Below are 13,053 nucleotides of genomic sequence, written 5' to 3'. Positions count from 1 at the left end.
TAGTAAGAAATTACCTCTTTCTCAAAAACTAAATACTTCAGAGGGAGTCGTTTCCCACAATGTTTTATACTATCAACAGCTCTCCAATGCTCGTTACCAAGTCAGTTTTTAAGTTAGTATTTTTTTTAAAGTAATTACCAAAGCGTACTTTCCCTTTAAATCTCAGCCCTATTCTGATAGATTTCCATCTGTCTCATACGACCCATCTTTCACTCATCTTCCTTGCAAGCCACCCACCTGGTCATTATCTCACAGTGAAAACCAGGGATGGATTTCACAAAAAGTTAAGACTGGTCTTATCTCTAACTTGGGACTAGCCTTAATTATTCAATAACTCTTAGAACAAGTCCTAAACTAGGACTAGTGCTAAGTTAGGACTAGTACTAAGTTAGGACTAGTACTAAGTTAGGACTAAGGTATGGAGTCCTGGGGTGGATTTCACAAAGAGTTAAGACTAGTCTTATCTCTAGTTACTCGTCCTAACTTAAGACCAGCTATAGGTTTTAAATATCTCCTAGGACTAGTCCTAAGATAGGACTAGTCCTAACTCTTTGTGAAATCAACCCCTGACCTACTTAGGACTAGTCCTAAGTTAGTACTAACATTGTGAAATCAACCTCAAGCTCCCCACACAGGTACTCCCTAATTAGTCCATCAGAGATTCATAACACCAAGACAGCTTCAGAGCAATTATAGATACAATGGAGTGGAGTATCTCCAATCCCCAGTACCACACTCTGTTCATTAATTAAAACAATGCAATCTATTGTACCGAAAAACATAAAACCAGATAATGAGCAGATTAGTAGTAAGGGAAGGACTCAAATTTCACTAGTCGCCCAGGCCCATACCATGTATAAGAACTCTTCCAGCTCGTCTATGTTGAGCTCCGCTACCACCCCTGAATCACCATTATTGTCTCCACCACCACTCATCAGTTACAAGTAGTTTATCCAGTGACACTGGCCTGGAATTACATATCTTTGAGAGGGCAAGGCCAGTTTTATTTTACAAGGAGCACTTTTTGAAGGGGCACCAAGGCCAAGACCGGGGCAACAGAGGGGCCACGGCCTCTGTTGCCTCCCGTGTTATTCCAGACAACTCAGTTCATAACGATCACAGCAACGAAGATGGATTCCACAAATGTACAGATCCCCATGAAGTACAAAAACCATGTTTTACCTTTGGCCAGGTCCCCTGACTGAAGAAACTTGAACTGTCGGGTAAAACAACAATACTTCATCATTCAATGGCATTAATTGTTATGTGATAATTACGGTTGTTTTAAGAAGTAGAATATATCGATAAATACCAAAAGGCCTCGCAAACGTGTGGTTTTCCTTTCACTTTGGAACGAATCCGGGGGTGCCATTTTGTGAAATTTTGCTACAAAATGTCGGACCCTGTATACAAAGTGAAAAGAAAACAACTCAATTTTTATGTGGATCGTTTTATTCCACTTTAAAACCGACCATAGTCATTTCATATCAAACACTTTTTATTAAGCACAGGCTGCCCTTTGAAGGGGCCAAGTTACCTTGTGATCTAGCACTTTGTGTTATAAGAAAAGTGGTAGTTTTCGAAAGTAGAATAAAATAATCCATGCAAAAATTGTTGTGGTTTCCTTTAACTTTGTGAACTAACACTGTCCGACATTTGCTAGCCACATTTCACATTGTGGCAAATCTTTTTATAATTCAAGGAGTAAAAGAAAGAAAAAAAAATTTTTTTGAGGCAAACAAGGTACTATTGCTAATTCAAAGACAAAGCCACTAAGTTACTTACATGCAAGGACAATTTAAAAGCAGAGAATACAATACAACTTATAAACCAAAGGAAAACCTTAACGCAATATTGATTTAATTTAAACGTAAAATACATATTATTCAACTGACTTTTACAATAAAAAGGCCAAAGGAATTTCCCATGCAGGGCCAATAACATTGTATTGTATTGTATTGTATTGTATTGCAACTGACGTGACCAACACATTTATTGTTATACAATAAAATGACCCACACTCAAAAGCTCCTTTGATTCAAAGGCCTAGGTTAAATCTTTGTTTTTGCCAAACCAATGCCCCATCCTTCTAAAAATTATAACTGATGAAAAGATCAAATTTTGTAAGCATTCTAAAAAACATATCAGTCCATGACATTGCCATTTAAATAATTATGGGCCAGACCATAGAGCTGAGCAGTCACACAGAATAGAACAAAGCTTGTTTCTTTTTGATTTTAAATCTTGGCAGTGGGCTAAGAAATGAACAACAATAGTAGTTGAGTGGCAACCAAGAATGAGGAAAATAAAATGAGAAGAGGACAAAGAAGAAGATGGAGGAGTGACATGAGATCTTAAAGACAGTGGACACTCTTGGTAATTGTCAAAGACTAGCCTTCACAGTTGGTGTATCTCAACATATGCATAAAATAACAAATCTGTGAAAATTTGAGCTCAATCGGTCATCGAACTTGCGAGATAATAATGGGAAAAAAATAACCCTTGTCACAAGAAGTTGTGTGCGTTTAGATTGATTTCGAGACCTCAAGTTCTAAATCTGAGGTCTCAAAATCAAATTTGTGGAAAATTACTTCTTTCTCAAAAAATACTCCACTTCAGAGGGAGCCGTTTATCACAATGTTTTATACTACCAACCTCTTCCCATTACGGTTGCCAAGTAAGGTTTTGTGCTAATAATTATTTTGAGTTGCAAGTACTTTGTGTTTGTGGATTTTTACCAAGACGATTGAGCCACGAATGATGCAACCACACATTAGGGCAAAACAAATCAACTGTCTAAGTTCCTTCATAAACCTATCAATTACTAGTTCTGAAATGCCTCTATTTCGTATCCAACAAAACACTTAAAATAACAGGATGATTCGAAGGAATTAAATTGGCAAAGAGACCTATCTTCTAAGTGGAGGGCATGGGCTTCTAGTTCATTCAATTTGCTCTGTGTAAACTGGGGTGCATCGACCAAGTAGTCATCGGATAATAAACTCGATAATCCGGCTGGATCATGAGGTGTTTTTTCTTCCTTGAGCAAGACACGTCAGCCTGACTTCATCTAGCCTTGATTCAAGGCTGTTGGCGTAGTCTGCCCCAGCCCGGTGCGGCAGGATTAATCATCAACTGCAGTGCATGATAGACAGTCTACATAGACAGTCTTCCGCGGTTGCGGAATTAGGTGGGGAAGCATATTATTGGGCGCCTTGATCAAGGCTACACTTCATCTAAATACTAAGGGGTTACCTGTAAAGGTAGCCCCCCCCCTGTTCTTTGAAATTTTCAAATATCTCTTAAATTCTTAAAGTTTTTATTGTAAAGGAACTTGAAACTTGTTGTTGGGTAAGACTGTAATAATTCTTTATTTCCAGTAATGAAACTAGGATGTAAATTTTTAGTTTTTACCCATACGCCGATGTGTGTTAGCACTGTATACTCCGTACTTTCCCGATTCGGGTGAAAAATATCACAAGCATATTACTCAAGTGGGATTCGAACCCCTGACCCTTGCAGTTCTAGAGCAGTGTCTTACCAACTAGACTACCAAGGTTGCCCGGTAGCTAGAGGCAGTTCGAATCTTATGTTTTGGATGCCTCTCATAATTAAACTCCTGGTCTGAGGACAGTTGTAGACACAGAGAAGAAATGACATTCGGTACCCTTTGAAAGAAGTACCTCGTTATCACGAGCTCTTCATAATGAGGCTTGACTAAACTTGTTATTATTATTTAGAGACACCGGACTCTATTGGTAATATTGTCAAAGACCAGACCTCTCACTTGGTGCATCTCAACAAATGCATTAAATAGCAAACCTCTGAAAATTTGAGCTCGATCGGTCGTCGAAGTTGCAAGAAAACGATGAAAGAAAAAACACCCTTGTTGTACAAAATAGTGTGCGTTCAGATAGGAACAAAAGGCTTCTGGCCAGAAGTCTTTTATTGTTTAAGTGAGAAATAACCTCTTTCTCAAAAACTACATTACTTCAGAGGGAGTCATTTCTCACAATGTTTTATACTATCAACAGCTCTTCTTTGCTCAATACCAAGTAAATGCTACACATTTTGAGTAAATACCAAACATGTACAGTGTCTTTAATCTTTAATACTAGTTTTTCACTCACCAGGAAAGCTTGAATGACAATGAATCCAATCAAACTAACTCCAACCAACAAATACAGGAACCATTGTTTGCCTGTAGATGCTCCGCGGTATATGCACAAAATCAAAGCAATCTAAAATTACACAAAATATACAAATTATTAGTATTATTATTACCTACTCGGTCAATATCAAGTGAAAACTATGTCACATTTTTTTCTGCTGTTTTCTCAGCAAGTGACCCTGTATTGAGCTGAAACTGTCAGTTTCAGTTTCACAGGTGCCTTTATCTGTATAATTTTTTTTGTGACACAACAATTCGTACACTCTGTTTTCCCCCAATTGTAACGCAAGAGAATTTGCTTTCCCCTTCGCGAGGAAGTATGAACCAGCCTTTAGACAACCAGGAAGAACAAACGTGTAGCCTGACCTGACATCCATTTAAGAGTTACTACACACAAAGTTTGAATGAATACAAATCTAATAAAATTTACCAATAAATCTCAAAAAAATAAAATGCTTTAAAAAAAAAAAAAAAAAAAAGTAAATAAAGAACGACCTTAAATGATACTTACAAAAACCATGATTGAGATTACGCCGACACCGCCCATCATGATATATTTCTGAAATAAATACAAAGAAGAAAGATGGTTTATTTTTAATTTTATTTTTAGATATTTTGTCAGAAAAGTCTTCTACATAGACTTAAAGGAACACTTGCCTTGGAAGCATTTGAAACCGTTTGTCATAAAATGCATGGTTAGAAAGATGCTTAAAAAGTAGAACACAATGATCCACACACATTTGCCTCGAAACTGCGTGGGTTTCCTTTTACTTTGCAAACTAACACGGTCGGCCATTGATGCGAGTCAAACTCCCATAAATGGTCGGACTGTGTTTGCGATGAGGTAAAACAAAAACCACGCAATTTGGAGTGATACTTGTGTGGATCATTATATTCTAGTTTAAAAATATCTTTCTAATCCTATAACAAACGGTTACATACGCTTTCCAAAGACCAACTCGACCGATCCAAGGCAACGTGTTCCTTTAAAGGTTTGCTTTTTTGAATATTGCAATCTCTCACCGTCGTTGGGTTTTGTGTCGAGTCATGATACACCTGTCTCGCTGACGACGAAGTACCAACTTTTGAAACACCTTCCCTCTCATGGGGGTCGCCAAATATGGGCGTCTTCTCATCCATTGTGGATCAAATTAATAAACAATGATTTGAAGAAGAAGAAACTGCTAGCTCCCTGAAAAAAAAAACGAAGAAGTTCTTTGTTGTTACTTGACATGTGCGAAATAGAAAAGTGATTGCTCAAATCAAATTAACGGATCGAACACTTGTCTAGTAATTGAACTCCAGACCGAAGATGTCAGAACTTGAATGTGCAGCACCTTTAGTTCAAGCACTGTATACAAAGAGTCGTTTTGCAAAGACTGCATACAAATGCAACATTTTTGATTTTCTCTTTTTCAACCTTCCATTGTTATGACCGATTCTTTGACTAGGTGATGTTAGAGGAGTACAATGGTTGATTATTAATGAAATAATATCATAAATTTGTTTATTAATTTTTCTTTTAGCTTTACACTGATTTAATTTTAGTGTTTTAACTAGCACTGTAGTATACTCAGTACTTTCTTGAGTCCTGCGGAAATTTTGTTCAAAGCCATACTACTCGGGTGGGCTTTTCGAACCCATGACCCTTCCCCTAGCAATTCTAGAGCAGTTGGTGGTGGGTTCGAATCCAACCCACAAGTAATATGCATGTGGAATGTTGTCACAGGACTCAGGACTCAGGAGTATACAGTGCTAACACATCGGTGTATGGGTAAAAAACAAATTTATCCCCTGATGCAAATTTAACACTACATAAAAAGTTCCAGTACTTTTTGGACAAGGACTGGGAGTAGAAGAATGGTTGGTTTGGTTATAAAAACTAAATTGTTACTATAAATATAGCTGGTGTTGGCTTGGGGTAACAAAATGCAAATAAATTTCATTATTTTATTTTAATATAATAATAATGATATTTTAAACTATAATAAGAAGTGTATATCATTCAATTTACTTTGACTGTCTGGGACTCTGACTGAGTAACATTGCATTTGTTGGTGTTGCATAAAAATGGTTCCATAGTCCAAGATTAAACTATGAACAGACAGATGTTAATAAAAACAAAATCAAATCATGGACTCTGCCGGGGGAATGATTCAACATAACAAATGTAATGATTGACAAAGTCAAAAACAATTATTAGTGATTTCGATGAACAGATTGAGCTCAAATTTTCACAGGTTTGTTATTTTATGCATATGTTGAGATACACCAGGTGAGAAGACTGGTCTCTGACAATTACCAATAGTGTCCACTGCCTTTAAAAAAACAATATCATATTTGTTTTCAATAAATTTAAAATTGGTGTTCATTATTATAAAATTATTTAGTCTTACAAAAACAAGCTGGACCAACAGCTTAGATGAGAATTAGTTAATTAAATAAGAAATTAAGAAATAAATCAAGTACGTAGTATCATCAGTAGCACAACACTATTGCATACTACAGTGGTCCCAGTGCAGTGGCCCTGACTGACGTCTACACCACCAGGGCTAAAACCCTTTGGATAACTTTCCGTATAGCCACCATTTTTTCACTCATTTTTACAAAAAAGGAAATATATATCAGGTAAATTAGATACTATATTATTTTATTTCGAATGAAAAAGTGGTGGCGCCATACGGAAACTTTTCCAACCCTTTCTCCGCAATTGTCCATGGTTATTGGATGTAATTCAAAACAAATGTTATTTGTATTGCTTATCTAGCAATATAACCACCTCCATGATAACGTATTAGTACATTTACAATTCACACAGGTGACAATGACATGACAGTATGGTCAAGCCAACAAAAAATTGAATGAAATTTAAATGTAAAGTAAGCGATGAAGAAATAAGTTCATCCTAGAACAGCAGGGAACAGTTACGAAGAACTCTCCTGCTGTGTAAAAAATAACTTGATTTATTGTAACAAACCACCAGGAGAAAAACAAAACTTACACTCGAACGAGCACCAAAACACTAATTTCACACCCAAAGTCATGTGCTTCTTACGAAGTCTGGTACTTTTAACCCACAATCGGCTAATGTGCGATATTAAAACCAATGTTATGACACCTGACTGTTTCATCTTCACCCCCGTGGGGCTTTTGGTACAGTCCATTAAAATAAGAGTTTGACAATGAATCCCTCAGTAAAACTGCCAATTAACACATTTTCTACACAAATTCATTGTCAGTTGTTTTTGTTTTCTAGTAACATTTGTCTACCATTATTAGGTAAATCTTATGAAATTTAAATGTGCTGGTAGCAAAAACTGTTGAACAACAAACTGTATTTGCAACCCCTTCATTAATAATGTAGAGGTCCAATAAGTGCATGACCTTTCACCTTTAACCTTATTCGTCATCACGTGCTTGCCGAGTATTTTGGTAGCAGTGCAGAAACTTGTTCGCTTCTTGTGAACAATTGCAAATGTAAACAACAACAAAAGCAGAATTAACCAGAAACAATGGAGGACCCACAAGGAATTGGTGATAACCAAGCTTCTGCCCCAACAATTGGTGCAGTATTTTATGAAGTTGAACCTCGGAAAGTAAGTGCCAACCCCTGGTCCGTTTGTAAACAAATCAACAATGTAGCCCCAACATAAAAACTGGACCGGTCCGCATTGGTTTGTGCATGGAGCTCCGTGGTTTTTGCAACGGTTTTAAAACTCAGCCCATGGGGAGTCATGACATGATTGGCATGACTGGGTCCGATGGTCTTGTGTATTGTAACCGAATACCGATAGGAATAGGCCTAACTCACTGTGAAAATATCTTGAACCAACAGAAAACAAATCATGTTAAAATGTTGACTGTTTGAGCCTGGAAAATACCTTTTAAAATCAATTCGTTTGATAGCGAGTTTGAGTTGAGTACTAATTACAATATAGTATAATAATAAAAAATGGATAACTTTCCGTATGGCGCCACCACTTTGTCACTCATTTTTACAAAAAGGGATATCCCATTGAGGTAAATTAGATACTATGTTATTTCATATCGAATGAAAAAGTGGTGGCGCCATACGGAAACTTTTCCTAAAAAATTATTATACTATTTATAAAATTACAGCAATCTATAATTCTTATATTTTAATATTAAGTTTACCCCCTAAAATGGCCCCCACATAACATACAAAGATGTAGATGAGTGAGAGCAAATTTTCTCTTTTAACAGATACATGTACATTTTCTTTATTTTATTTAATAAAAATTAACAAGACCGGGTGAAAGTTGAATGTATTGTCCTCAGACACTAGGTATTACCTGCATCAATCAATCTTTAGCCTGGGTGAATAGTTTGACCGCTGACCGGTAATAATCATATTGAATTTTACCCACTTCTACATTCCGTGCCTGTGACACTTCCCATTTTTACAAATGGACTTGGAAAGAGCAAGGCTTGTACACCATGGAAATGTGTTGAATTAAGAAGTTTGGTTTTGAAAGATTTATAATAAAAAAATGGCTAAACTCGGTCATGGACAATTTTGCTTCAACAGCGACTCTTGGCCTAAATACACTTTATCCACTGTCCCAGATTTTAGCTAGAAATGAATGACATTGATAAAAATATTGTTTCTGCAAAAAGAAATCCAATTAAAAAATCAATTACTCTACATTGTACAAAGGATCTTTTTATGAAACTATTTCTTAGATTCTGTTGTCCATGTTGGCCTACTGGCCTTACTTGAATTCCACTTAATAATAATAATATTAATAATTACAACATTTATAGAGTTTTAAGTACGGAGTCCGTACTTAACTCTCTATAAATGTTGTAATTATTATTACGGCCGCTTCTAAGCGCTATAACCAGAATGACAAAACAGATAGGTTTTAAGTAGAGATTTAAAAATGTCCAATGAAGGAGCTGCTTGAATGTTGGTAGCCGAGCTTTGACTGAAAAGGAGCAATCGCCATAGCGTGTCATAGTGCGGGGTTCCGGGGAAAGCTTGAAAATGAGCGACTTATATTAACCATGAAAGTTCAGGTATAGTTTTAACAAAAATACAAAGCAAATAATAAACATCATCTTATATTTTATAATACACAAAGAACAGAGTGCCTAATTAAGGGAGGGAAACAAATGAAAAAAAAACGTATACAAAAACAATCAATGGCTAGCCAAGAAAACAAAGCAAAAAGAATTTTAAGCAATCTAGGGACAGAATTGCTTTTAGGAGGCGTTTGAACACGGCCAACGACTCTGCCTCTCTTAGACTTGTAGTACATAATGTAGCTTGTTCCACATGTGCGTTGAAGCAACTGAGAATACTCTGGGTTTTCCTCTTAGATCTAAGAATGGAAAGCCAGGTCAAGTACGAAGTGGAGCAGAGTCGATGACTGTGTACATAAATAAGTGTACATCCGTGTGCAGTAGGCCTGTGTGCTTCATTTTTGAAAGGACATAGGCATTTTCTACCTGGTACATGTATAAGGCACCCAATGAGGAAACTGTAAATTGCTACTGGAGCATTTCAAGGGCACCAAGGCAATGACCAGGGGGCATGGAGGCAATTGCCTGGAGGCAAGGTTTCCTCTGTGAAGTATCAGGCCTGTGTGTTGTGCGTATTAAAATATTGAACCTTTTCTTGCAACCATAAAATGTCTGCCAGGAATACCGACTGAAAAAGAAAATCTTCGAAGGAAAAAAAGAAGATATTTAAAGAATCAGAAACTTTTAGGCCTATTCAATAGGATTTTGCAGACAATGTTTTTCAGAGGATAATTTAATTGATACACAACTTATTTCCAAATGGCTGTGAAATTTAATTATGTTTCTTTTCGTTGCTTCACTGTCAAACTTATTGATTGCTATTTTGACGTACCTCAGATAATGGCAACGAAGGGATGTGTTGGTCTGACATCATTTATGATTTTGGTAAGTATGTTCAGATTCCTTTCAACTTTTTTTACATTTGGGTGAGGGGAGAGGGGGGTTTCAAGACGATGAGAAAAAGGAATAAGAATCCACAGTGTGAAAAGGGCTATAGTTGTACCTGTGAATGGATACCTGCGAGGGTACAGGTTGATGCTGTGTTTGAAAAAGCCACTGGAGCCCCATGGTAGCTCAGGGCTGTATACTCCAGAGGGAGCTGAGAAATATTAAAGGAATGTTAGTGGCCCAATGACCAAAAATTTGCTAAGCATGAAATCTCTTCCTTGAAAAAAAAAAAAAAAAGGATTACCAACCAAATTTCCATTTCTTGCATTCGCTTACAACTGGTGTTCAGCTATTGTTTGCTTATCCTGAAAATCATGTGGAAATTTGTTTGGTAATCGTGTTTTTATCAAGGCAACAATTTCATGCTAAGCAAATTTTGTTGCTTAGCAGCTCTATGAAATTGGGCCCAAGGCACTTATGTAACGTGCATTGAGATGATTGTGAAATGCGCTAATACATACTGTAAGAGCTAGTTATTATCATTATTATTATTCATATTACATTGGTACTTGTATTTTTGTCTTTGACAGCTGAGTGTTGTGCTTTGCCTTGCCCGAGGGAAGTACGACTATACTTTCTATTTGATGGCAATTAACGTTCTCATCAGTGCCATTATTATCTTGTTTACGAGAGCTAGTTATTATCATTATTATTATTCATATTACATTGGTACTTGTATTTTTGTCTTTGACAGCTGAGTGTTGTGTTTTGCCTTGCCCGAGGGAAGTACGACTATACTTTCTATTTGATGGCAATTAACGTTCTCATCAGTGCCATTATTATCTTGTTTACGGTAAGTCAAACCTCACTGCCAAATTGGGCTATAGAACTTCTTTTGAACTATAATGAGAATAATTATTAAAATTGGCTGTTGCAAACTGCTTACCAAGCAAAAGGAACTATGGTATAAATGCAAAAAATAGTCAAAAAACAATGGCCCGACTTTTTCGACACTAGCAGAGTCTTCCTCGAAGGCTAAACGACAACACAACAAATGAACAGGTATATGAGTGTAGTATGAACAATCAAGTGGAAATACATGAATAGAGAGAGAGAGTGAGAAAGCACACAGAAAAAGACAAGGGGTAAACAATGATTCGGGAGACTTACAGAAGAGGGAAGGGAAGGGGACGGATGGTTTGACCAAAAGAAGATCGAAACACAAATGACCAGATCAAAGGTGGAAAGACGGAGAAAAAGTAATCAATTATTGAATGATGCAGTCTAAAAATTTCTTTTGGGGGATTATTTTAATATACAAGGACGGTGTTGGTCATCGTTCTAGATTTCACGTTGCTTTCAGATAAACTGAAGTCATTGGAATTCAGGGTCAGATTTTTCTCTACAGTTTATAGTTTGGTTACAAGCTCAAGGTACCATTGACCTGACATTCTTCTTGTTCTTTTCAGTGTTTCTGGTACAAGAGTGGTGATTTGGTAAGTAAACAGTAGTTTAAAGAAAAACAATCAACAAATAACAATTCTAATATACTTTGTTTAAAGTGATTACTACCATTATTTTCAAAGCGAAAGTTTTTAACAGAAGTTTTATGTAGTTTTGAGGATCAATTTCACGGTGCAAGCTATTGAAACAAGCCAGTAAAAGTGTGCGTCTTCTGAACTGAGTTAAAGTCTATTTTCATTGTTTTAACCTTTGACATTTACCCTTTGACCTTTGACATTTAACTTTAACATTTGACTTTGACCTTTTAACCTCTGACCCTAAGGATCCCAGCAAATGGTGGTTCTTGATTGTGGTGAGTGCCGTAATCATCTTCCAATGCATCACAACCGATATCTACGTCTTTCAACACGAGAATCCCAACGCTCCGGGTACTCTAGCGCCCCCAACGACTAAACCGGGATTTCAAACGCTGCTGCCACGGACAACGATAAAGGCGTTGTTGGGGCAAGCAGCCGGAGAAGCCGACTAAGTTCTACTTTGGGTTTTGTTTTTTTGCTACACTTAGGGAGGATGGGAGGAGACACTGCTTCCCTCTTGAAAGCACTGTACATACTTTTGGTAAATACTCAAAAGTAATTGTTAGCATAAAAACTAACTTGGTAACGAGCAATAGATTGCTGGATAGTATAAAACATTGTGAGAAACGGCTCCCTCTGAAGTAACTAGTTTTTGAGACAGAGGTAATTTCTCACTCGCGCAAACAATAAAAGACTTTTGCTGAAGTTGTTTATAAGGCATCTGAAAGCACACAAGGTAGTGCAACTAACTTTTTGATGACCAATTGAGCCAAAATGTTCACTGGTTTGTTTTTATATGCATAATGTGTGGATAGACCAAGTGAGAATACTGGTCTTTGACAACTACCAAACGTGTCCAGTGCCTTTTAATCGAAAGCTCTCATGAACACATTTTATAGGCAACTTGGAGGCAACTAAATTGCAGTGCTTGCTACCAGTACCAATTTTGGTTGCTCACAAGTCATTTTTTTTTTTTTTTACTTTCCGTATCCTGCCACCGCCAATTTTTCACTCGTTATTAATTATTTACAAAAAGAAATATCTCATTTGAATAAGTTAGATACTATTTTTCTCATATAAACGAATACAAATCAAGTGGTGGTTGGATATGGAAACTTATCCCATTTTTCAAGCAATGATCCCCAAGAGGAAAAAAGTAAACATTGAAATGTGAATTGCCTCTTCTTCTTTGACATGGCCTGGAACTGGCTGCCTGTACCTTGATTGCCTCATGTGATCTAGCCCTATATATTCGTAACAAAATTCTTTAATATTATTTCCTGCTTTATTAGATGAAATTTGATTCCAAATCGTGTTTATTCACTTCTTGTACACGCTTTCAAAATACTGTACTATTATTCCTTTTTGTATGTTTCAGTTATCTTGCTTTACTTTTTGTTTTTACCC

At 36.7% G+C, this 13,053-nt stretch overlaps 2 protein-coding genes across 2 annotated transcripts; one reads left to right on the top strand and one right to left on the bottom strand.

Moving 5' to 3' along the window:
• Positions 1–546: 546 nt before the first annotated feature.
• LOC117303635 lies at positions 547–7,264 on the bottom strand. Its single transcript, XM_033787851.1, has 5 exons — positions 7,173–7,264; positions 5,195–5,363; positions 4,683–4,730; positions 4,131–4,241; positions 547–1,216 (listed from the first exon to the last, which is right to left on the bottom strand). The coding sequence occupies exons 2-5, from the start codon at positions 5,309–5,311 to the stop codon at positions 1,103–1,105; spliced, it is 390 nt and encodes a 129-aa protein (XP_033643742.1). The 5' UTR covers positions 5,312–5,363; positions 7,173–7,264; the 3' UTR covers positions 547–1,102.
• A 299-nt stretch (positions 7,265–7,563) lies between these two features.
• Positions 7,564–12,252, top strand: LOC117303634. The gene is made up of 5 exons (XM_033787849.1): positions 7,564–7,767; positions 10,055–10,102; positions 10,860–10,958; positions 11,575–11,601; positions 11,892–12,252. The coding sequence occupies exons 1-5, from the start codon at positions 7,684–7,686 to the stop codon at positions 12,096–12,098; spliced, it is 465 nt and encodes a 154-aa protein (XP_033643740.1). The 5' UTR covers positions 7,564–7,683; the 3' UTR covers positions 12,099–12,252.
• The last annotated feature ends 801 nt before the right edge of the window (positions 12,253–13,053 follow it).

This window comes from Asterias rubens, chromosome 20, assembly GCF_902459465.1.
Source record: "Asterias rubens chromosome 20, eAstRub1.3, whole genome shotgun sequence".
Taxonomy (NCBI): domain Eukaryota; kingdom Metazoa; phylum Echinodermata; class Asteroidea; order Forcipulatida; family Asteriidae; genus Asterias; species Asterias rubens.
The sequence above is the reverse complement of the archived record's forward strand: the minus strand, read 5'-3'. Positions and strand labels throughout refer to the sequence as shown.

Bases quoted from the DNA above. Each gene is read 5' to 3' on its own strand.
- LOC117303635 (XM_033787851.1), bottom strand. From the start codon at position 5,311: ATGGATGAGAAGACGCCCATATTTGGCGACCCCCATGAGAGGGAAGGT. The intron at 4,731-5,194 runs GTGAGAGATTGC...TATTTATTTCAG, and splicing joins CGACACAAAACCCAACGACG to AAATATATCATGATGGGCGG. The intron at 1,217-4,130 runs GTGAGTGAAAAA...TTTACCCGACAG, and splicing joins TTGTCATTCAAGCTTTCCTG to TTCAAGTTTCTTCAGTCAGG.
- LOC117303634 (XM_033787849.1), top strand. From the start codon at position 7,684: ATGGAGGACCCACAAGGAATTGGTGATAACCAAGCTTCTGCCCCAACA. The intron at 7,768-10,054 runs GTAAGTGCCAAC...GACGTACCTCAG, and splicing joins ATGAAGTTGAACCTCGGAAA to ATAATGGCAACGAAGGGATG. The intron at 10,959-11,574 runs GTAAGTCAAACC...TGTTCTTTTCAG, and splicing joins CCATTATTATCTTGTTTACG to TGTTTCTGGTACAAGAGTGG.